We start from the raw sequence: 25,306 nt of genomic DNA, 5'->3' as shown, positions 1-25,306 counted from the left end.
CACATTGGTAACGACACTCACTCACACACACATTGGTAATGACACTCACTCACACATTGGTAATGACACTCACTCACACATTGGTAACGACACACACTCACTCACACATTGGTAACGACACTCACTCACACATTGGTAACGACACTCACTCACACATTGGTAACGACACTCACACACACATTGCTAACGACACTCACTCACTCACACATTGGTAATGACACTCACTCACACATTGGTAATGACACTCACTCACACATTGGTAACGACACACACTCACTCACACATTGGTAACGACACTCACTCACACACACATTGGTAACGACACTCACTCACACATTGGTAATGACACTCACTCACACATTGCTAACGACACTCACTCACTCACACATTGGTAATGACACTCACTCACACATTGGTAATGACACTCACTCACACATTGGTAACGACACACACTCACTCACACATTGGTAACGACACTCACTCACACATTGGTAACGACACTCACTCACACATTGGTAACGACACTCACTCACACATTGGTAACGACACTCACACACACATTGCTAACGACACTCACTCACTCACACATTGGTAATGACACTCACTCACACATTGGTAATGACACTCACTCACACATTGGTAACGACACTCACTCACTCACACATTGGTAACGACACTCACTCACACATTGGTAACGACACTCACTCACACATTGGTAACGACACTCACTCACACATTGGTAACGACACTCACACACACATTGCTAACGACACTCACTCACACACATTGGTAATGACACTCACTCACACATTGGTAATGACACTCACTCACACATTGGTAACGACACACACTCACTCACACATTGGTAACGACACTCACTCACACATTGGTAATGACACACACTCACTCACACATTGGTAACGACACTCACTCACTCACACATTGGTAACGACACTCACACACACACACATTGGTAACGACACTCACTCACACATTGGTAACGACACTCACTCACTCACACATTGGTAACGACACTCATTCACTCACACATTGGTAATGACACACACTCACTCACACATTGGTAACGACACTCATTCACTCACACATTGGTAATGACACACACTCACTCACACATTGGTAACGACACTCACTCACTCACACATTGGTAACGACACTCACTCACACATTGGTAACGACACTCACTCACACATTGGTAACGACACTCACTCACTCACACATTGGTAACGACACTCACACACACATTGGTAACGACACTCACTCACTCACACATTGGTAACGACACTCACTCACTCACACATTGGTAACGACACTCACTCACACATTGGTAACGACACTCACTCACACACACATTGGTAACGACACTCACTCACACACACATTGGTAACGACACTCACTCACACATTGGTAATGACACTCACTCACACATTGGTAACGACACTCACACACACATTGGTAACGACACTCACTCACACACACATTGGTAACGACACTCACTCACACATTGGTAACGACACTCACTCACTCACACATTGGTAACGACACACACTCACATTGGTAACAACACTCACTCACACATTGGTAACGACACTCACTCACTCACACATTGGTAACGACACTCACTCACTCACACATTGGTAACGACACTCACTCACTCACACATTGGTAACGACACTCACTCACACATTGGTAACGACACTCACACACCCACACATTGGTAACGACACTCACACACACATTGGTAACGACACTCACTCACACATTGGTAACGACACTCACTCACACACACATTGGTAACGACACTCACTCACACATTGGTAACGACACTCACTCACACATTGGTAACGACACTCACTCACACATTGGTAACGACACTCACTCACTCACACATTGGTAACGACACTCACACACCCACACATTGGTAACGACACTCACACACACATTGGTAACGACACTCACTCACACATTGGTAACGACACTCACTCACACACACATTGGTAACGACACTCACTCACACATTGGTAACGACACTCACTCACACATTGGTAACGACACTCACTCACTCACACATTGGTAACGACACACACTCACATTGGTAACGACACTCACACACACACACATTGGTAACGACACTCACTCACACATTGGTAACGACACTCACTCACTCACACATTGGTAACGACACACACTCACATTGGTAACGACACTCACTCACACACACATTGGTAACGACACTCACTCACTCACACATTGGTAACGACACTCACTCACACATTGGTAACGACACACACTCACTCACACATTGGTAATGACACACACTCACTCACACATTGGTAATGACACTCACTCACACATTGGTAACGACACACACTCACTCACACATTGGTAATGACACACACTCACACACACATTGGTAACGACACTCTCTCACACATTGGTAACGACACTCACTCACACATTGGTAACGACACACACTCACTCTCACATTGTTAATGACACTCACTCACACATTGGTAATGACACTCACTCACTCATACATGAACTGTACGGTACCAGATTAGAGTTGATTACTGTGCGTGTTCTGATATTTTTGTGTATTAGACTTAACTGCAACATTCCAGCAAACCTGGGCATTGGAATGCCAATGTTGGCGAGCAACTTCATCCGACGTGACATCACCGTACACTTACAGAGCGAGAATGGCGTTCTGGGTTTGGTAAGAACTGCAGTGGCAGCGGGGAGAATGGGGGTCACAGTGTGAGCTTTGTGTTTCAAATACTAACCTGACTGGGCAGACTGGTCGGAGGATGTAAATCAAAGCCACTGTGTGACTGTCAGGAAATATTATGGGATGTGGAGATTGCTGGCATGGTCGCTATTTTCCAGCTCCTCAACGTGGCAGTGATGACAGAGTGACTGGCTGCCATTTCGCAGGATGGGTAAGGGTTTTCACCACATTGCTGTGTGACGACTCACAAGTCGGCGAAACAGGCTCCGAACAACTCAGCGTAAGGGTAAGTAGGCCTAGGCAATATGTGACAATCCATCCCATAAAATAATCAAGTAAAGCAAAAATACCGCAGGTGCTGCAAACCTGAAACAAAAACAGTGCTGGAAATGCTGCAGATGGTGGAGAGTGATGCCATGATCCCAGTTCACGCTGACTCTCCCGTCAGTTTCTGTCCCAGCAATGCTGCCAGACTTGTTGAGTTTTTCAACACTTTATTTTTAAATAAATTTAGAGTACCCACTTAATTTTTTCCAATTAAGGGGCAATTTAGCGTGGCCAATCCACCTACCCGACACACCTTTTGGGCTGTGGGCGCGAAACCCACGCAGACACGGGGAGAATGGGCAAACTCCACACGGACAGTGACCCAGAGCCGGGATCGAACCTGGGACCTCGGCGCCGTGAGGCAGCTGTGCTAACCACTGCGCCACCGTGCTGCTCTTTGACTATTTGTTAATGGTAAAAGAGAGCTTGTCCCTGGACTGCTCCATGTGCAATTCAATTCGACCTTTCAGTTAACCACTCGGGTTTATTCAGTCAGATTCTGTTTGGAAATCTCCCTGCGGTTGAGCAGATTGGTGCGGGGGCCACTGTTCTCTCATTGTCCGCCCAGTGTCCGTGCTGTCTGGGAATGCTCTATTCCCACCAGGACACGAATGGCGGCATTCCCTCCTGTTCGAGTCCTCGATGTCTACAGCATGGAAACAGACCCTTCGGCCCAGCCTGTCCATGCCGCCCAGCTTCTATCACTAAGGGATGAGGCTGGCATTTGTGCCTGGTCGGCACCACCATCCCTCCTGTTGCGGGAATCCCAAAGGAAGCTCACGATTCCCACACCGGGAACCCCAATCCAGAAACCGGAGTTCCGGCGGTCATGGGAGTGAATGAAGACGTCCATCCTATCAGCTCCCCCCTCTCCCACTCCCTCCTCCTACTCACCCCGCTCCCTCTCCCCCCGCTCCCTCTCCCCCCGCTCCCTCTCCCACTCCCTCCTCCCACTCACCCCGCTCCCTCTCCCCCGCTCCCTCCTCCCCCCCTGCTCCCTCTCCCCCTGCTCCCTCTCCCCCTGCTCCCTCTCCCCCCGCTCCCTCTCCCCCCGCTCCCTCTCCCCCCGCTCCCTCTCCCCCCGCTCCCTCTCCCCCGCTCCCTCTCCCTCCGCTCCCTCTCCCCCCGCTCCCTCTCCCCCCGCCCCCTCTCCCCCCTGCTCCCTCTCCCCCTGCTCCCTCTCCCCCTGCTCCCTCTCCCCCTGCTCCCTCTCCCCCTGCTCCCTCTCCCCCCGCTCCCTCTCCCCCCGCTCCCTCTCCCCCCGCTCCCTCTCCCCCCGCTCCCTCTCCCCCGCTCCCTCTCCCCCGCTCCCTCTCCCCCCGCTCCCTCTCCCCCGCTCCCTCTCCTCCCGCTCCCTCCTCCCCCACCCTGCTTCCTCTCCCCCCGCTCCCTCTCCCCCCCGCTCCCTTTCCCCGCTCCCTCCTCCCCCACCCTGCTCCCTCTCCCCCCGCTCCCTCTCCCCCCGCACCCTCTCCCCCGCTCCCTCTCCCCCCGCTCCCTCTCCCCCCGCTCCCTCTCCCCCCGCTCCCTCTCCCCCCGCTCCCTCTCCCCCCGCTCCCTCTCCCACTCCCTCCTCCCACTCACCCCGCTCCCTCTCCCCCGCTCCCTCCTCCCCCCCTGCTCCCTCTCCCCCTGCTCCCTCTCCCCCTGCTCCCTCTCCCCCCGCTCCCTCTCCCCTCGCTCCCTCTCCCCCCGCTCCCTCTCCCCCCGCTCCCTCTCCCCCCGCTCCCTCTCCCCCCGCCCCCTCTCCCCCGCCCCCTCTCCCCCCGCCCCCTCTCCCCCTGCTCCCTCTCCCCCTGCTCCCTCTCCCCCTGCTCCCTCTCCCCCTGCTCCCCCTCCCCCTGCTCCCTCTCCCCCTGCTCCCTCTCCCCCTGCTCCCTCTCCCCCCGCTCCCTCTCCACCCGCTCCCTCTCCCCCCGCTCCCTCTCCCCCCGCTCCCTCTCCCCCGCTCCCTCTCCTCCCCGCTCCCTCTCCCCCCGCTCCCTCTCCCCCGCTCCCTCTCCCCCCGCTCCCTCCTCCCCCACCCTGCTTCCTCTCCCCCCGCTCCCTCTCCCCCCCGCTCCCTTTCCCCGCTCCCTCCTCCCCCAACCTGCTCCCTCTCCCCCCGCTCCCTCTCCCCCCGCACCCTCTCCCCCCGCTCCCTCTCCCCCCGCTCCCTCTCCCCCCGCTCCCTCTCCCCCCGCTCCCTCTCCCCCCGCTCCCTCTCCCCCCGCTCCCTCTCCCCCCGCTCCCTCTCCCCCCGCTCCCTCCTCCCCCACCCTGCTTCCTCTCCCCCCGCTCCCTCTCCCCGCTCCCTCTCCCCCGCTCCCTCTCCCCCGCTCCCTCTCCCCCGCTCCCTCCTCCCCCACCCCGCTCCCTCTCCCCCCCGTTCCCTCTCCCCCCGCTCCCTCTCCCCCCGCTCCCTCTCCCCCCGCTCCCTCTCCCCCCGCTCCCTCTCCCCCCGCTCCCTCTCCCCCCGCTCCCACTCCCCCCCTCTCCCTCTCCCCTGCTCCCTCCCCCCCAGCTCCCTCTCCCCTCGGTCCCTCTCCCCCCCGCTCCCTCTCCCCCCCGCTCCCTCTCCCCCCCGCTCCCTCTCCCCCCCGCTCCCTCTCCCCCCCGCTCCCTCTCTCCCCGCTCCCTCTTTCCCGCTCCCTCTTTCCCGCTCCCTCTCCCCCGCTCCCTCTCCCCCGCTCCCTCCTCCCCACCCTGCTCCCTCTCCCCCGCTCCCTCCTCCCCCACCCTGCTCCCGCTCCCCCCGCTCCCTCTCCCCCCGCTCCCTCTCCCCCGCTCCCTCTCCCCCCGCTCCCTCTCCCCCCGCTCCCTCTCCCCCCGCTCCCTCTCCCCCCGCTCCCTCTCCCCCCGCTCCCTCTCCCCCCGCTCCCTCCTCCCCCACCCTGCTTCCTCTCCCCCACCCTGCTTCCTCTCCCCCCGCTCCCTCCTCCCCCACCCCGCTCCCTCTCCCCCCTCTCCCACCCCGCTCCCTCTCCCCCCTCTCCCTCTCCCCCCGCTCCCTCTCCCCCCGCTCCCTCTCCCCCCGCTCCCTCTCCCCCCGCTCCCTCTCCCCCCGCTCCCTCTCCCCCCCTCCCTCTCCCCCCGCTCCCTCTCCCCCCGCTCCCTCTCCCCCCGCTCCCTCCTCCCCCACCCTGCTTCCTCTCCCCCCGCTCCCTCCTCCCCCACCCCGCTCCCTCTCCCCCCGCTCCCTCTCCCCCCGCTCCCTCTCCCCCCGCTCCCCCTCCCCCCGCTCCCTCTCTCCCCGCTCCCTCTCCCCCCGCTCCCTCTCCCCCCGCTCCCTCTCCCCCCGCTCCCTCTCCCCCCGCTCCCTCTCCCCCCGCTCCCTCTCCCCCGCTCCCTCTCCCCCCGCTCCCTCTCCCCCCGCTCCCTCTCCCCCCGCTCCCTCTCCCCCGCTCCCTCTCCCCCCGCTCCCTCTCCCCCCGCTCCCTCTCCCCCGCTCCCTCTCCCCCCGCTCCCTCCTCCCCCACCCTGCTCCCTCTCCCCCCGCTCCCTCTCCCCCCGCTCCCTCTCCCCCCGCTCCCTCTCCCCCCGCTCCCTCTCCCCCCGCTCCCTCTCCCCCGCTCCCTCTCCCCCCGCTCCCTCTCCCCCCGCTCCCACTCCCCCCGCTCCCTCTCCCCCCGCTCCCTCTCCCCCCGCTCCCTCTCCCCCCGCTCCCTCCTCCCCCACCCTGCTTCCTCTCCCCCCGCTCCCTCTCCCCCGCTCCCTCTCCCCCGCTCCCTCTCCCCCCGCTCCCTCCTCCCCCACCCCGCTCCCTCTCCCCCCGCTCCCTCTCCCCCCGCTCCCTCTCCCCCCGCTCCCTCTCCCCCCGCTCCCTCTCCCCCCGCTCCCTCTCCCCCCGCTCCCTCTCCCCCCGCTCCCACTCCCCCCCTCTCCCTCTCCCCTGCTCCCTCCCCCCCAGCTCCCTCTCCCCTCGGTCCCTCTCCCCCCCGCTCCCTCTCCCCCCGCTCCCTCTCCCCCCGCTCCCTCTCCCCCCGCTCCCTCTCCCCCCCGCTCCCTCTCTCCCCGCTCCCTCTCCCACTCCCCCGCTCCCTCTCTCCCCGCTCCCTCTCCCACTCCCCCCCTCCCTCTCTCCCCGCTCCCTCTCCCCCGCTCCCTCTCCCCGCTCGCTCTCCCCCGCTCCCTCTCCCCGCTCCCTCTACCCCGCTCCCTCTCCCCCGCTCCCTCTCCCCCGCTCCCTCTCCCCCGCTCCCTCTCCCCGCTCCCTCTCCCCGCTCCCTCTCCCCCGCTCCCTCTCTCCCGCTCCCTCTCTCCCGCTCCCTCTTTCCCGCTCCCTCTCCCCCGCTCCCTCTCCCCCGCTCCCTCTCCCCCGCTCCCTCCTCCCCACCCTGCTTCCTCTCCCCCCGCTCCCTCTCCCCCGCTCCCTCCTCCCCCACCCTGCTCCCGCTCCACCCGCTCCCTCTCCCCCCGCTCCCTCTCCCCCCGCTCCCTCTCCCCCCGCTCCCTCTCCCCCCCCCCGCTCCCTCTCCCCCCGCTCCCTCTCCCCCCGCTCCCTCTCCCCCCGCTCCCTCTCCCCCCGCTCCCTCTCCCCCCGCTCCCTCTCCCCCCGCTCCCTCCTCCCCCACCCTGCTTCCTCTCCCCCCACCCTGCTTCCTCTCCCCCGCTCCCTCCTCCCCCACCCCGCTCCCTCTCCCCCCGCTCCCTCTCCCCCCGCTCCCTCTCCCCCCGCTCCCTCTCCCCCCGCTCCCTCTCCCCCCGCTCCCTCTCCCCCCGCTCCCTCCTCCCCCACCCTGCTTCCTCTCCCCCCGCTCCCTCCTCCCCCACCCCGCTCCCTCTCCCCCCGCTCCCTCTCCCCCCGCTCCCTCTCCCCCCGCTCCCTCTCCCCCCGATCCCACTCCCCCCCTCCCTCTCTCCCCGCTCCCTCTCCCCTGCTCCCTCTACCCCAGCTCCCTCTCCCCCCGCTCCCTCTTCCCCCCGCTCCCTCTCCCCCCGCTCCCTCTCCTGCCGCTCCCTCTCCCGCCGCTCCCTCTCCCGCCGCTCCCTCTCCCCCGCTCCCTCTCCCCCCGCTCCCTCTCCCCCCGCTCCCTCTCCCTCCGCTCCCTCTCCCCCCGCTCCCTCTCCCCCCGCTCCCTCCTCCCCACCCTGCTTCCTCTCCCCCGCTCCCTCCTCCCCCACCCCGCTCCCTCTCCCCCCGCTCCCTATCCCCCCGCTCCCTCTCCCCTCGCTCCCTCTCCCCTCGCTCCCTCTCCCCCCGCTCCCTCTCCCCCCGCTCCCACTCCCCCCCTCCCTCTCCCCCCCTCCCTCTCTCCCCGCTCCCTCTCCCCTGCTCCCTCTACCCCAGCTCCCTCTACCCCCGCTTCCTCTCCGCCCCCCCCCCCGCTCCCTCCCCCCCAGCTCCCTCTCCCCTCGGTCCCGCTCCCTCTCCCCCCCCCCGCTCCCTCTCCCACTCACCCCGCACCCTCTCTCCCCGCTCCCTCTCCCACTCCCCCCACTCCCTCTCTCCCCGCTCCCTCTCCCCCGCTCCCTCTCCCCGCTCCCTCTCCCCCGCTCCCTCTCCCCACTCCCTCTACCCCGCTCCCTCTCCCCCGCTCCCTCTACCCCGCTCCCTCTCCCCCGCTCCCTCTCCCCGCTCCCTCTCCCCGCTCCCTCTACCCCGCCCTCTCTCCCCCGCTCCCTCTCCCCCGCTCCCTCTCCCCCGCTCCCTCTCCCCCGCTCCCTCTCCCCTGCTCCCTCTCCCCCGCTCCCTCTCCCCCGCTCCCTCTCCCCCGCTCCCTCTCCCCCGCTCCCTCTCCCCCGCTCCCTCTCCCCCGCTCCCTCTCCCCCGCTCCCTGTCCCCCGCTCCCTGTCCCCCGCTCCCTGTCCCCCGCTCCCTGTCCCCGCTCCCTCTCCCCCGCTCCCTCTCCCCCGCTCCCTCTCCCCGCTCCCTCTACCCCGCCCTCTCTCCCCCGCTCCCTCTCCCCCGCTCCCTCTCCCCCGCTCCCTCTCCCCCGCTCCCTCTCCCCCGCTCCCTCTCCCCCGCTCCCTCTCCCCGCTCCCTCTCCCCCGCTCCCTCTCCCCCGCTCCCTCTCCCCCGCTCCCTCTCCCCGCTCCCTCTCCCCCGCTCCCTCTCCCCCGCTCCCTTTCCCCCGCTCCCTGTCCCCCGCTCCCTCTCCCCCGCTCCCTCTCCCCCGCTTCCTCTCCCCTGCTCCCTCTCCCCCGCTCCCTCTCCTCTCCCCCGCTCCCTCTCCTCTCCCCCGCTCCCTCTCCCCTCCCCCGCTCCCTCTCCTCTCCCCCGCTCCCTCTCCCCTCCCCCGCTCCCTCTCCCCGCTCCCTCTCCTCTCCCCGCTCCCTCTCCCCCGCTCCCTCTCCCCCGCTCCCTGTCCCCCGCTCCCTGTCCCCCGCTCCCTCTCCCCCGCTCCCTCTCCCCCGCTTCCTCTCCCCTGCTCCCTCTCCCCCGCTCCCTCTCCTCTCCCCCGCTCCCTCTCCTCTCCCCCGCTCCCTCTCCCCTCCCCCGCTCCCTCTCCCCTCCCCCGCTCCCTCTCCTCTCCCCCGCTCCCTCTCCCCTCCCCCGCTCCCTCTCCCCGCTCCCTCTCCTCTCCCCGCTCCCTCTCTCCCGCTCCCTCTCTCCCGCTCCCTCTCTCCCGCTCCCTCTCTCCCGCTCCCTCTCTCCCGCTCCCTCTCCCCCGCTCCCTCTCCCCCGCTCCCTCTCCCCCGCTCCCTCTCCCCCGCTCCCTCTCCCCGCTCCCTCTCCTCTCCCCCGCTCCCTCGCCTCTCCCCCGCTCCCTCTCCCCCCTCCCTAGCCCCCCGCTCCCTCTCCCCCCGCTCCCTCTCTCCCCTCTCTCTCTCTCCCCTCTCTCTCTCCGCCCGCTCCCTCTTCCCCCACTATCTCTCCTCCCTCTCTCCCCGCTCCATCTCTGCCCGCTCCCTCTACCCCCGCTCCCTTTATCCCCGCTCCCTCTCCCCCAGCTCTCTCTCCCCCTCCCCCCGCTCCGTCTCTCCAGCACCCTCTCCCCCTCCCCGGCTCCCTCTCCCCCCGCTCCCTCTCCCCCCGCTCCCTCTCCCCCCGCTCCCTCTCCCCCCCGCTCTCTCTCCCCCAGCTACCTCTCTCCTAGCTCCCGCTCCCTCTCCCCCCGTTCCCTCTGCGCCCGTTCTCTCTCCCCCAGCACCCTCTGCCCCCTCTCTCTCCCCCCGCTCCCTCTCCCCCCGCTCCCTCTCCCCCCCGCTCTCTCTCCCCCAGCTACCTCTCTCCTAGCTCCCGCTCCCTCTCCCCCCGTTCCCTCTGCGCCCGTTCTCTCTCCCCCAGCACCCTCTGCCCCCTCTCTCTCCCCCCGCTCCCTCTGCCCCCGCTCTCTCTCCCCCCGCTCTCTCTCCCCCAGCTACTTCTCTCCCAGCTCCCGCTCCATCTCCCCCCGTTCCCTCTGCGCCCGTTCTCTCTCCCCCAGCACCCTCTGCCCCCTCTCTCTCTGCCCCCTCTCTCTCTGCCCCCCCTCTCTCTCCCCCCGCTCCCTCTCCCCCCGCTCTCTCTCCCCCAGCTACCTCTCTCCCAGCTCCCTCTCCCCACTGGCTCTGAAGAGCCAGCCACATCGCTGTGGGTCTGGAGTCACGTGTAGGCCAGGCCGGATAAGGATGGCAGATTTCCTTCCCGAAGGGACATTAGTGAACCAGATGTGTGAAATGATGAGAATGAAAGAGGAGACAGTTCACTGCAGTAGGTGATTGGGGAATTTGAGTAAATATCAGTCGCTGTGCAGGAGAGGCCGAGTCTGTATTGGGGCATCAGTACAATGGATAACGGGGAAATCTGACTGATAGGGACTTGAATGTGGAGCCTGTGATTTCAATATTTGTATTCACTGGCTGACTGTCACCATCGTTGCAGGGTCCATATCCACTCGAGGGAGAGCAAGATGCGGACCTGATTAATGCTGGTAAGCGGTGTGGAATAGTGAGGTGATTGGAGGAGGGAGGGATGAGGGGATGTTGGGTGTATTGAGCTCCAACATATCCCTGTCAACGGAGCTGATCCATAATTGAAGCACATTCGCCTCAGAGTCACTGTCGAACCCTATGTTGGGGTTACTTAGCTCCACAGGCTAGGTGGCCTATAAGACCATAAGACATAGGAGCAGAATTAGGCCACTCGGCCCATCGAGTCTACTCCGCCATTCAATCATGGCTGATATTTTCTCATCCCCATTCTCCTGCCTTCTCCCCATAACCCCTGATCCTCTTTGTGCTTCTGATTTCCGAAGAATTTCCCCATTTAGAAAATAGTCTATGCCTCCATTCCTCCTTCCAAAGTGCATAACCTCACACTTTTCCACATTGTATTCCATCTGCCACTTCATTGCCCACTCTCCTAGCCTGTCCAAGTCCTTCTGCAGCCCCCTTGCTTCCTCAAGGCTGCCTGTCCCTTAACAGATCTTTGTATCATCTGCAAACTTAGCAACAGAGCCTTCAGTTCCTTCTTCCAGATCATTAATGAATATTGTGAAAAGTTGTGGTCCCAGCACAGACCCCTGAGGCACACCACTAGTCACCGGCTGCCATCCTGAAAAAGACCCCTTTATCCCCACTCTCTGCCTTCTGCCAGTCAGCCAATCCTCTATCCATGCCAGGATCTTACCCTGAACACCATGGGCTCTTAACTTATTTAACAGTCTCCGATGCGGCACCTTGTCAAAGGCCTTCTGGAAATCTAAATAAATCACGTCCACTGGTTCTCCTTTGTCTAACTTCCTTGTTACCTCCTCAAAGAACGCTAACAGATTTGTCAGACACGACCTCCCCTTGACGAAGCCGTGCTGACTCAGTCCTATTTTACCACGCACTTCCAAGTACTCCTCGATCTCATCTTTAATAACAGACTCTAAAATCTTACCCATGACCAAAGTCAGGCTAACCGGCCTATAATTTCCCATCTTCTGCCTCCCTCCCTTCTTAAACAGGGGTGTTACATTAGCCTCCTTCCAGTCCTCTGGGACCCTTCCTGTCTCCAGTGATTCCTGAAAGATCATCACTAATGCCTCCACAATTTCCTCAGCGATCTCTTTTAGGACCCTGGGGTGTAGTCCATCCGGTCCAGGTGACTTATCCACCTTCAGACCTTTCAGTTTCCCCAGAACCTTCTCCTTAGTGATGGTCACTGCACTCACCTCTGTCCCCTGGTTCTCCTGGAGCTCTGGCATCCCACTGGTGTCTTCCACCGTGAAGACTAATGCAAAGTAACTATTCAGTTCCTCTGCCATTTCTTTGTTTCCTATTATTACTTCTCCAGCCACGTTTCCCAGGGGTCCAATGTCTATTTTTGCCTCTCTCTCACCTTTTATATATTGAAAGAAACTCTTCCTATCTTCCTTTATATTACTAGCTAGCTTGCACTCATACTTCATCTTCTCCCCCCTTATCGCTTTTTTAGTTGTCCTCTGCTCGCTTTTAAAGGCTTCCCAATCCTCTGGCTTCCCACTAATCCTCGCCACTTTGTATGCTTTTTCTTTTGCTTTTGTGCTGTCCTTGACATCCCTCGCCAGCCATGGTACTGGTAAATGGGATTAGGTGGGCAGGTCAGGTGTTTTTCACGTGTCGGTGCAGACTCGATGGGCCGAAGGGCCTCTTGAGCACTGTTGTGATTCTCTTTTCTGATGGTTCAGAGCCTGAGCTGATGTTGACTCTGTCTGTTTTGCCTCCATCAGGGAAAGAGACGGTCACGGTACTCCCCGGCGCTTCCTTCTTCTCCAGTGACGAGTCGTTCGCCATGATCCGCGGGTAGGTGCTGATCACCGCGACAGTGCTGCTGTCTCACCTTGCCCCGTCGCTGGCTAGGCCCACCATTTATTGCCCACCCCTAACTGCCCTTGAGGAGGGCCCTCGCCACCTTCCTTCGCCCTGTTGTCATCCCAGTTATGTGAATGCTGCACATGCTGGACACGTGTTGGGAACTGGCTCGATCGACCAGAACCACTCAAAGAATAAAATACAAGAAGCAAGGAGTCAGAAATACTCCCAAGATTAGACACCAAATTAATCTTTACAAACCTGAACTGAACAAACACAGGCCAATAATGATTGAAACTAAGATAACCGCTTTAAACAATGACAGCATCGATCTCAAATTGAATCGCACAGTCTCGGCCCAGCCTAATCCTGCTGTGGCCTTCAGTCTGATAGACTTTTAAATGTACTCGGGCGGCAGTTCCCTTTTTCTCTGTCTGTGTACCTCCTGTTCCAAGTGAAAGGTCACACAGCCCAGCCCAGCAGACGCACGGAGACACTCCCCGAGTGTCTATTCCATTGCTCGACCTCTCCTCTCACTTCCCCAGAGATCCCCCTTATCATCCACATCCAGAACGGAGTTATCTGCGTAAACACAACTCACTGTGTGTCAGCAGCCTCTAGACCAGCGAGTGTTGGCAAAGCGCCACCCTCAGCAATCTTCTCCATCGCAACCTCAGTCAGGGCTTTCTTGTTTCCTCGCCGCCCCTCCCGGCTGAGTGAAAATCTGCAGCATGGCTTTTACGTGCAGACTGGCACGAAACCGAGGTGAGACCTTCCCCGCACTCACCTTGCACTGAAATCAAAAGGAGACGTTCTCAACCCTGAACATAATCCACAATAGACACTGAGAACAAACCGCTGCAGTCCCGGCGGTGTAGGTACACCCACTGTGCTGTCAGGGAGGGAACTCCAGGATGTTGCCCCAGCGACAGTGACGGAACAGCCGATATATTTCCCAGTCCGGGTGGTGAGTGACTTGGAGGGGAACCTCCAGGTGGTGGGGTTCCCAGGTATCTGCTGCTCTTGTCCTTACACAACGAGTCCAGTTCAGTGTGTGGTCGGTGGTACACGGCTGTGGGTTTCTCCGAGCTTTCACGTCTAAGCCCTGGGTTTATGGAGCGGATTCCGCTCTGACACTCGAGTCCAGGGGGCTGTGCCGGACACCTCACTCTGTGGAACGAAGGAGAGTTTAAGGTGCTGGGAATGAGGGGGGCTGAAGGCATCGAGGCCCAACTGGGAAATCTCACCAGTGTAGAGGGAGCTTTACTCTGTATCTAACCCTGTGCTGTACCTGTCCTGGGAGTGTTTGATGGGGACAGTGTAGAGGGAGATTTACTCTGTATCTAACCCCGTGCTGTACCTGTCCTGGGAGTGTTTGATGGGGACAGTGTAGAGGGAGCTTTACTCTGTATCTAACCCCGTGCTGTACCAGTCCTGGGAGTGTTTGATGGGGACAGTGTAGAGGGAGCTTTACTCTGTATCTAACCCCGTGCTGTACCTGTCCTGGGAGTGTTTGATGGGGACAGTGGAGGGGGAGCTTTACTCTGTATCTAACCCCGTGCTGTACCTGTCCTGGGAGTGTTTGATGGGGACAGTGGAGGGGGAGCTTTACTCTGTATCTAACCCCGTGCTGTACCTGTCCTGGGAGTGTTTGATGGGGACAGTGGAGGGGGAGCTTTACTCTGTATCTAACCCCGTGCTGTACCTGTCCTGGGAGTGTTTGATGGGGACAGTGTAGAGGGAGCTTTACTCTGTATCTAACCCCGTGCTGTACCTGTCCTGGGAGTGTTTGATGGGGACAGTGTAGAGGGAGCTTTACACTGTATCTAACCCCGTTCTGTACCTGTCCTGGGAGTGTTTGATGGGGACAGTGTAGAGGGAGCTTTACTCTGTATCTAACCCCGTGCTGTACCTGTCCTGGGAGTGTTTGATGGGGACAGTGTAGAGGGAGCTTTACTCTGTATCTAACCCCGTGCTGTACCTGTCCTGGGAGTGTTTGATGGGGACAGTGGAGGGGGAGCTTTACTCTGTATCTAACCCCGTGCTGTACCTGTCCTGGGAGTGTTTGATGGGGACAGTGGAGGGGGAGCTTTACTCTGTATCTAACTCCGTGCTGTACCTGTCCTGGGAGTGTTTGATGAGGACAGTGTAGAGGGAGCTTTACTCTGTATCTAACCCCGTGCTGTACCTGTCCTGGGAGTGTTTGATGGGGACAGTGGAGGGGGAGCTTTACTCTGTATCTAACTCCGTGCTGTACCTGTCCTGGGAGTGTTTGATGAGGACAGTGTAGAGGGAGCTTTACTCTGTATCTAACCCCGTGCTGTACCTGTCCTGGGAGTGTTTGATGGGGACAGTGGAGGGGGAGCTTTACTCTGTATCTAACCCCGTGCTGTACCTGTCCTGGGAGTGTTTGATGGGGACAGTGGAGGGGGAGCTTTACTCTGTATCTAACCCCGTGCTGTACCTGTCCTGGGAGTGTTTGATGGGGACAGTGGAGGGGGAGCTTTACTCTGTATCTAACTCCGTGCTGTACCTGTCCTGGGAGTGTTTGATGAGGACAGTGTAGAGGGAGCTTTACTCTATATCTAACTCCGTGCTGTACCTGTCCTGGGAGTGTTTGATGAGGACAGTGTAGAGGGAGCTTTACTCTATATCTAACTCCGTGCTGTACCTGTCCTGGGAGTGTTTGATGGGGACAGTGTAGAGGGAGCTTTACTCTGTATCTAACCCCGTGCTGTCCCTGTCCTGGGAGTGTTTGATGGGGACAGTGGAGGGGGAGCTTTACTCTGTATCTAACCCCGTGCTGTACCTGTCCTGGGAGTGTTTGATGGGGACAGTGGAGGGGAGCTTTACTCTGTATCTAACCCCGTGCTGTACCTGTCCTGGGAGTGTTTGATGGGGACAGTGGAGGGGGAGCTTTACTCTGTATCTAACCCCGTGCTGTACCTGTCCTGGGAGTGTTTGATGGGGACAGTGGAGGGGGAGCTTTACTCTGTATCTAACTCCGTGCTGTACCTGTCCTGGGAGTGTTTGATGAGGACAGTGTAGAGGGAGCTTTACTCTATATCTAACTCCGTGCTGTTCCTGTCCTGGGAGTGTTTGATGGGGACAGTGTAGAGGGAGCTTTACTCTGTATCTAACCCCGCGCTGTACCTGTCCTGGGAGTGTTTGATGAGGACAGTGTAGAGGGAGCTTTACTCTATATCTAACTCCGTGCTGTACCTGTCCTGGGAGTGTTTGATGGGGACAGTGTAGAAGGAGTTTCACTCTGTATATAACCCTGTGCTGTACCTCTCCTGGGAGTGTTTGATGGGGACAGTGTAGAGGGAGCTTTACTCTGTATCTAACTGCGTGCTGTACCTGTCCTGGGAATGTTTGATGGGGACAGTGTAGACGGAGCTTTACTCTATATCTAACCCCGTGCTGTACCTGTCCTGGGAGTGTTTGATGGGGACAGTGTAGATGGAGCTTTACTCTGTGTCTAACCCCGTGCTGTACCTGTCCTGGGAGTGTTTGATGGGGACAGTGTAGAGGGAGCTTTACTCTGTATCTAACCCCGTGCTGTACCTGTCCTGGGAGTGTTTGATGGGGACAGTGTAGAGGGAGCTTTACTCTGTATCTAACCCCGTGCTGTACCTGCCCTGGGAGTGTTTGATGGGGACAGTGCACAGGGAGCTTTACTCTGTATCTAACCCCGTGCTGTACCTGTCCTGGGAGTGTTTGATGGGGACAGTGTAGAGGGAGCTTTACTCTGTATCTAACCCCGTGCTGTCTTTGTCTGGAGAGTGTGTGTGAAGGGCTATTTTGAAATATGCTTTTCTCAATGAAGTGATTATCTGTGAATTTTTTGCTGCAGGGGCCATGTGGATATGACGATGCTTGGCGGGATGCAGGTTTCGAAGTTTGGGGATTTGGCCAATTGGATGATTCCGGTAAATTCCTTTCGATGTCATATTCGCTGTTGTTGAACATACTCCGAGATTCTCTGATAGTCCGCTGTCCGGTAAACTAGTTAGTGGTATCCCAGATGTAATTGTCATACTGATAGAGCAATGATGAAATGAAAATCGCTTTTTCTCACGAGTAGGCTTCAAATGAGGTTACTGTGAAAAGCCCCTAGTCGCCACATTCCGGCGCCTGTTCGGGGAGGCTGGTACGGGAATTGAACCCGCGCTGCTGGCCTTGGTCTGCGTTACAAGCCAGGTATTTAGCCCACTTTGCTAAACCATCCAATGGTGAGGCGCCATTAATCCGTGACTTGGGTAAACCAGGAGCTGGCCATGTGACACATGGGGGTGTGTTATCTCATTTTATTTAACTGGGATGGATTTTCCAGTCCCACCTCATCTATTGCTGAAACCCCCACTCATTCCTTCGGTCATTCGAGACACGGGAGCCGGTTTGGCTGGTTTGTGATGCAGAGCAGGGCCCGCAGTGTGGCTTCAATACATTAACACTGCGATGAAGTGACTGTGAAAACCCCCTCGTCGCCACATTCCGGCGCCTGTTCGGGTACACAGAGGGAGAATCCAGAATGTCCAATTCCCCTAACAGCACGTCTTTCGGGACTTGTGGGAGGAAACCGGAGCACCCGGAGGAAACCCACGCAGTCGCGGGGAGAACGTGCAGACTCCGCACAGACAGTGACCCAAGCGGGGAATCGAACCTGGGACCCTGGAGCTGTGAAGTGACAGTGCCGTGCCCCCCCATTATCCAATGTTGTTGTTGATCTATGTGGGGTCCTGGTTAAACAGTGCTTCATTTTCAAATGCCTCCATGGCCTCATCCGTCCCTATCTGTCTAATCTCCTGCCTTCCTCTCGCGATAGCTACGTTCCTCTAATTCTGACCGTATGAGACTTTGAGGTTTAATTGCTCCACCACCAGCTGCCGAGGTCCCTTATCCTCCAGGTTCACAAGCTTAAAATCTCGGCCTCCTTTGTTTGCGTCTTTTAAGATGATGCTTGGAGCCTGCCCCTTCACCAAACCTGCCCTAAAATATCTTCCCGCAGCTCAGTGTCATGTTTCGCTTTGTCGCACCTTTCTGAAGCACCATGGGACGTTTCATATACCTGCACGTTTTTATAGTCCCCGAGGGGACAGGGAGATACCCGTCATGGGCAGACACCCCCCGAGGGGACAGGGAGATACCCGTCATGGGCAGACACCCCCCGAGGGGACAGGGAGATACCCGTCATGGGCAGACACCCCCCGAGGGGACAGGGAGATACCCGTCATGGGCAGACACCCCCCGAGGGGACAGGGAGATACCCGTCATGGGCAGACACCCCCCGAGGGGACAGGGAGATACCCGTCATGGGCAGACACCCCCCGAGGGGACAGGGAGATACCCGTCATGGGCAGACACCCCCCGAGGGGACAGGGAGATACCCGTCATGGGCAGACACCCCCCGAGGGGACAGGGAGATACCCGTCATGGGCAGACACCCCCCGAGGGGACAGGGAGATACCCGTCATGGGCAGACACCCCCCGAGGGGACAGGGAGATACCCGTCATGGGCAGACACCCCCCGAGGGGACAGGGAGATACCCGTCATGGGCAGACACCCCCCGAGGGGACAGGGAGATACCCGTCATGGGCAGACACCCCCCGAGGGGACAGGGAGATACCCGTCATGGGCAGACACCCCCCGAGGGGACAGGGAGACACCCGTCATGGGCAGACACCCCCCGAGGGGACAGGGAGATACCCGTCATGGGCAGACACCCCCCGAGGGGACAGGGAGATACCCGTCATGGGCAGACACCCCCCGAGGGGACAGGGAGATACCCGTCATGGGCAGACACCCCCCGAGGGGACAGGGAGATACTAGTCATTGGGAAGAAAGCTGTTTTAATTTTTATATTTTTAATACATTTCGAGTACCCAATTATTCCTTTCCAATTAAGGGGCAATTTAGTGTGGCCAACCCACCCACCCTGCACATCTTTGGGTTGTGGGGGCGAAACCCACGCAGACACGGGGAGAATGTGCAAATTCCACACGGACAGTGACCCGGGGCCGGGATCGAACCCGGGTCCTCAGCGCCGTGAGGCAGCAGTGCTAACCCACTGCGGAACCGTGCTGCCCAGATAGCTGCTTTTAGATGTGTTTGGGTTCAGGCGATGATTTGAGTCACTTGTTATTCTCGAATGTATCAGCAATTACCCAGCGACAGTGAGGTTTGCAGGCGGGGCCGGAAGCTTTATTTCCATTTGGTAAGAGGCTGCTCTCTGTATCAGACGGTCTCGCTCCCTGGGGCGTGTACCTCATGCACGCAATTAGCTGGCAGCCTTCTCAAGGTCACATCTTTTTTTTTTTAGACATCCTGCATCACAAATTTATTTTTAGGAGTTTGTTTTATTTTCCCATTGCTGTGTCGGCCATGATCTGTTTCCTGTTGCAGGGGAAGATGGTCAAGGGAATGGGTGGAGCCATGGACCTGGTGGCGAGCGCTGACACAAAAGTAGTGGTTACCATGGAGCACTCTGCTAAGGTAACGTTTGCCTGGGGGACGGCAGGGGGGATGGGGGAGAGCGCGAGGATGCCCTTCCTGGGTGCTGCTCACATCTTGTCTCACACCCGCAGCGACGTTACATTAAAATCGGCCGGATATTCTCCAGATAGGCTGAAACGAAGGTTCTGGTTGTGGGCAACGCGAGCGAGCGTTCCTCGTGTTTAGTCGCAATGCTGCCTGGGCCAGCTCTGAGAGCGGTTTCAGATGTAGGTCTGGAATCATGGGCGGGATTCTCCCCTACCCGGCGGGGCGGGGGGGGGGGGGGTCCCGGCGGGATGGAGCGGCGGGAACCACTCCGGCATCGGGCCGCCCCCCAAGGCCTCACCTTGAGGGGCTAGGCCCGCGCCGGAGTGATTTCCGCCCCGCCGACCGGCGCGATTCCCGCCCCCGCCGAATCTCTGGTGGCGGTGACCTCGGGACACGGCGGGGGCGGGATTCACGCCAGCCCCCGGCGATTCTCCGACCCGGCGTGGGGTCGGAGAATCCCGCCCCAGATGTAGCTCAGACTTTGTAAAGAAAGCAACTCTCCTTCCCTAAAGGACCTTAGTGAGGCCGTGAGGTTTTTAATGTCACTTTTACTGATGTTTGCTTCCCTGTCCTGGTGACTGTGGCTGAGGAGTTCTCTGCAGCAACTGGGACGTGAACAGAGCATCTTTTTTTTTCCAATTGAGGGGCAATTTAGCGTAGTCAATCCACCTCCCCTGCACATCTCTGGGTTGTGGGGGTGAGACCCACGCAGACACGGGGAGAATGTGCAAACTCCACACGGACAGTGACCCGTGGCTGAGATCGAACCCGGGTGATTGGCGGCGTGAGGCCGCGGTGCTAACCACTACGCCGCCCTGCACGGAGCGTCTTTAATTGAAAGATGAAATGATGCAATCGAAACTTTGATCAAGGCCATCTCGCCATCCACATCTCTCCTGTGGAAACTGAACTGGGGACAGTGTCTTCATTGGAATCCTGAGGGAAGAGGCCATGAGGGGCCGTCTGTGGCAGAACCTTGACAAGGAGTCATAACAGAGCATAAGGTAGGAGCAGAAGTGGGCCATTCGGCCCATCGAGTCTGCTCCATCGTTCAATGAGATCATGACTGATCTGATGTGACAATCCTCAACTCCACTTTCCCGCCTTATCCCCAGAACCGTATCTTCTTGACAGAGGTTTCCTGAACGGTATTCAGCACCTGTTGTCCTCCTCGATGACAATGTGCCCCTGAGTGCTCGCACCTTGTCACAGCCTCCAGGGACCTGGGGCGCGTTTCTCCGACCCCCCACCGGGTCGGAGAATATCCGGGGGCTGGCGTGAATCCCGCCCCCGCCGTGTCCCGAATTCTCTGCCACCAGTAACTCGGCTGGGGCGGGAATCGCGCCGGTCGGCGGGCCCACCCCCGGCGATTCTCCGGCCCGCGATGGGCCGAAGTCCCGCCGCTGTCAACCCTCGCCCGCCGGCGTGGATTGAACCACCTTTTGAACGGCGGGACAAGGCGGCGCGGGCGGGCTCTGGGGTCCTGGGGTGGGGGGCGCGGGGTGATCTGGCCCCGGGGGGTGCCCCCACGGTGGCCTGGCCCGCGATGGGGGCCCACCGATCCGCGGGCGGGCCTGTGCCGTGGGGGCACTCTTTTTCTTCCGCCTCCGCCATGGTCTTCACTATGGCGGAGGCGGAAGAGACCCCCTCCCCTGCGCGTGCGCGGGGATGCCGTGAGCGGCCGCTGATGCTCCCGCGCATGCGCCGCCCGGCGAAGACCTTTCCCGCCAGCCGGTGGAGCGGAAATCACTCTGGCGCGGGCCTAGCCCCTCAAGGTGAGGGTTGGCCCCTAAAGGTGCGGAGACTTCCGCACCTTTGGGGCGGCCCGACGCCGGAGTGGTTCCCGCCACTTCGTCCCGCCGGGAACCCCCCCCACCCCGCCGGGTAGGGGAGAATCCCGGCCCTGGAATTACAGCTAAGCAACCGGAGGTCAATGCGAAATGTAACAGGCAACAGTGACCTGCTAACTGTACAGAGACTTAAATGAAGCACTATGTCTGTACCACAGAGCGGGGCCCACAAGATCCTGGAGAAGTGTAATTTACCCCTGACTGGGAAACAATGTGTGAATCGCATCATCACCGAAAAGGTAAAGGTCCCTACCTCAGACATTTAACAATAAACTCACTCCTTTATAATGTAAGCTTTGCTGGCGAGGACAGGGTTTATTTCCCATGAGAAGATACTGCTGCCTTCTAGAGCCGCTGTAGTCCATGTCGTGTAGGTACACCCAGAGTGCTCCTAGGGAGGTCGCACCATAATCCATAAAGAGCTGATGGGTTGGGAGGGAGCCCCGATAGGGGAGTGAAGCGGCGGTGGGAGGAAGAGTTGGGGAGGGAGGTGGAGGCTGGGGTGTGGGAGGAGGCTCTGAGGAGAGTGAATGCATCCTCTTCATGGCGAGGCTCAGCCTTGTTCAGTTCCAGGCGGTCCACAGGGCACGACATGACTGTGGTCAGGAGGAGCAGGTTTTTTGAAGGGATGGAGGATAGGTGTGAGCGGTGTGCAGGGGGGGGCCATTGAACCTTTTGCACAGGTTTTGGGCGTGTCCGAAGCTTGGGGGAGTCTGCCAGGGGTTTGCTGACATTATGTCAGAGGCTCTGAAGGTGAAGGTGGTCCCGAGTCTGGAGGTGGAGATCTTTGGAGTGTCGGAAGACCCGGAGGTCCAGGGGCGAGAGAGGCTGATTGATGTCCTGGCCTTTGCCTGCCTGGTAGCCCGGAGATGGATCTTATTGGAATGGAGGGACTGGGGGGCCCGAAACCGGGGGTGTGGGTGAGCGACCTGCCAGGCCGGAGAAGATAAAGTTCACCTTGAGAGGGTCTGTGGGGGGGGGGTTCCAGGAGATAGCAGCCGTTCATCGACTCCTTAGAAAACAGTTAAGATGTCAGCAGTAGGGGCGTGGGGCTAAAAAAGGAGGTGGGGCGGTGGGGTGTTAGATATTTTTTGTTGTTGATTATTTACATTCCTGTTTGCTTGCTTTTTATGGTTTGATGTATATTATATAAATGCCTCAATAAAATATATTTTTTTTACATCTCGTTACATCTTGCCAACCTGAAAAATACCCATTTATGCCTACTCTCTGCTTCCTGTTAGCCAACCAATTATCTATACACGCCAATATGTTAGCCTTTATAACATGTGTTTTTATTTTCCCTAATTACCATTAATCAGTTTATCAAATGTAAGTACAGTACATCCACCGGTTCCCCTTTATTTACAGCACATGTGACTCCTTCAAACAACTCCAATAAATTGGTTAAACATAATTTCCCTTTCACAAAACCATGTTGACTCTGCCTGATTACCTTAAGCTTATGCAACCACTCTGCGATAATTTATTTTTATAATAGCTTCGAACAATTTCCCTGTGACAAATGCCAAACCAACTGGCCTGTAGTTTCCCACTCTCTGCCTCCCTCTCCCATTGAATAATGGAGTTACATTTGCCAGCCTTCAGTCCAATCTGGGGAGTTTTGGAAAATTAAGACCAGTGCATCAACTATCTCACGAGACACTTCTTTCAAGACCCGAAGATGAAGTCCACCAGGACCTGGGGGCTTGTCAGCTCACAGCTCCAACAATTTACTCAGTACCACTTCTCTGGTGACTGTACTTTCCCTGAGTTCCTCCCTCCCTTCCATTTCCTGATTTTCAGCTATTTCTGGGATTTCACTTGTGTCCTTTATGGTGAAGATTGCCGCAAAATACCTGTTCAATTCACCTGCCATCTCCTTCTCCAGACTCTGGGCACGATCTAAGAAAAAGTGTCTAAGTGTCACTTGTTGTGGGTTTTGCTGGGAGTTCCCAATCGCTATTCAATGACACTTGGTCACTTTTCTGGGCCCTGGGCACTTTCTCGCCAGTTTAGCCCACATCGCCGGGGAGCTGGACTCCGAGAACGAGCCACCATTTTGAAAGGTTGCCCCGATTTCTACGTGAGTTTGTGGGTCCCCCAGCCCCTTCGGGACGCTGAAAGGAGAGGGGAATAAGACTCATGCAGGGATCATTAATATCCAGAACATATTCTGAATTTCTCCTTGAAACTGAGACGGTAAAATAGGAGCGACACAAATATCCAAGAAGAATTCACTCAATATGTATGGAAGATTTGAAAAGATTAACCAATCAAGATGTAATTAATAATGATAAACATAGAACATTACAGCGCAGTACAGGCCCTTCGGCCCTCGATGTTGCGCCGACCTGTGAAATCACTCTAAAGCCCATCTACACTATTCCCTTATCGTCCATATGTCTATCCAATGACCATTTGAATGCCCTTAGTGTTGGCGAGTCCGCTACTGTTGCAGGCAGGGCATTCCACGCCCTTACTACTCTCTGAGTATAGAACCTACCTCTGACATCTGTCCTATATCTATCTCCCCTCAATTTAAAGCTATGTCCCCTCGTGCTGGACATCACTATCCGAGGAAAAAGACTCTCACTGTCCACCAAATCCAATCCTCTGATCATCTTGTATGCCTCAATTAAGTCACCTCTTAACCTTATTCTCTCTAACGAAAACAGCCTCAAGTCCCTCCGCCTTTCCTCATCAGATCTTCCCTCCATACCAGGCAACATTCTGGTAAATCTCCTCTGCACCCTTTCCAATGCTTCCAAAGGGATGCAAAAAAAGGGATAATAAAGTTGTTATGTGAGAGTTAATGCACCGGGAAGAGGCTTTGGGAGATTTGAAGTACTTGCCTGATGTATATGGGTGAGTAACCCGGCGAACTGAAATCAGCTAAGTCTATGGGCATCTTTTGCAGTTTGACTTTCCTTCTCTGAGCATCTTCATGGTGCATTTAGTCTCATTGAGCCCACTTTTACTGATAAAAGTTTGATGTTAAGTACTCTCTTAAGACCATAAGACATAGGAGCAGGATTAGGCCACTCGGCCCATCGAGTCTGCTCCGCCATTCAATCATGGCTGATATTTTCTCATCCCCATTCTCCTGCCTTCTCCCCATAACCCCTGATCCCCTTATTCATCAAGAACCTATCTATCTCTGTCTTAAAGACACTCAGTGATTTGGCCTCCACAGCCTTCTGCGGCAAAGAGTTCCACAGATTCACCCCCCACAGGCTGAAGAAATTCCTCCTCATCTCTGTTTTAAAGGATCGTCCCTTCAGTCTGAGATTGTGTCCTCTGCTTCTAGTTTTTCCTACAAGTGGAAACATCCTCTCCACGTCCACTCTATCCAGGCCTCGCAGTATCCTGTAAGTTTCAATAAGAGCCCCTCTAAACTCCAACGAGTACATGCCCAGAGTCCTCAACCGTTCCTCATACAACAAACTCTTCATTCCAGGGATCATTCTTGTGAACCTCCTCTGGACCCTTTCCAAGGTCAGCACATCCTTCCTTAGATACGGGGCCGCACGGTAGCACTGTGGTTAGCACAATTGCTTCACAGCTCCAGGGTCCCAGGTTCGATTCCGGCTTAGGTCACTGTCTGTGCGGAGTCTGCACATCCTCCCCGTGTGTGCGTTGGTTTCTTCCGGGTGCTCCGGTTTCCTCCCACAGTCCAAAGATGTGCAGGTTAGGTGGATTGGTCATGATAAATTACCCTTCGTGACCAAATTGCCCTTAGTGTTGGGTGGGGTTACTGGGTTATGGGGATAGGGTGGAGGTGTTGACCTTGGGTAGGGTGCTCTTTCCAAGAGCCAGTGCAGACTCGATGGGCCGAATGTTGTCCTCCTGCACTGTAAATTCTATGATAATCTATGACAATACTCCAAATGGGGTCTGACCAGAGCCTTATACAGCCTCAGAAGTACATCCCTGGTCTTGTATTCTAGCCCTCTTGACATGAATGCTCACATTGCATTTGCCTTCCTAACTGCCGACTGAACCTGCACATTAACCTTAAGAGAATCATGAACAAGGACTCCCAAGTCCCTTTGTGCTTCTGCTTTCCTAAGCATTTTCCCATTTATAAAATAGTCTGTGCCTCCATTCCTCTTTCCAAAGTGCATAACCTCATTCTTTTTCACACTGTATTCAACC

At 57.8% G+C, this 25,306-nt stretch overlaps 1 protein-coding gene across 2 annotated transcripts in view; it reads left to right on the top strand.

Moving 5' to 3' along the window:
• oxct1a (3-oxoacid CoA transferase 1a) overlaps positions 1-25,306 on the top strand; it is a 437,799-nt gene that overhangs the window by 335,027 nt on the left and 77,466 nt on the right. For both annotated transcript variants that reach the window (XM_072515595.1, XM_072515594.1), the window contains exons 11-16: positions 2,640-2,734; positions 10,860-10,908; positions 12,673-12,745; positions 16,611-16,686; positions 19,161-19,250; positions 21,307-21,387. In XM_072515595.1, the coding sequence (XP_072371696.1) occupies positions 2,640-2,734; positions 10,860-10,908; positions 12,673-12,745; positions 16,611-16,686; positions 19,161-19,250; positions 21,307-21,387 (464 nt within the window). The remainder of the gene's footprint in view (positions 1-2,639; positions 2,735-10,859; positions 10,909-12,672; positions 12,746-16,610; positions 16,687-19,160; positions 19,251-21,306; positions 21,388-25,306) is intronic.

Source organism: Scyliorhinus torazame, chromosome 9, assembly GCF_047496885.1.
Source record: "Scyliorhinus torazame isolate Kashiwa2021f chromosome 9, sScyTor2.1, whole genome shotgun sequence".
Lineage (NCBI taxonomy): Eukaryota > Metazoa > Chordata > Chondrichthyes > Carcharhiniformes > Scyliorhinidae > Scyliorhinus > Scyliorhinus torazame.
This window is presented reverse-complemented; position numbering and strand designations above follow the sequence as displayed.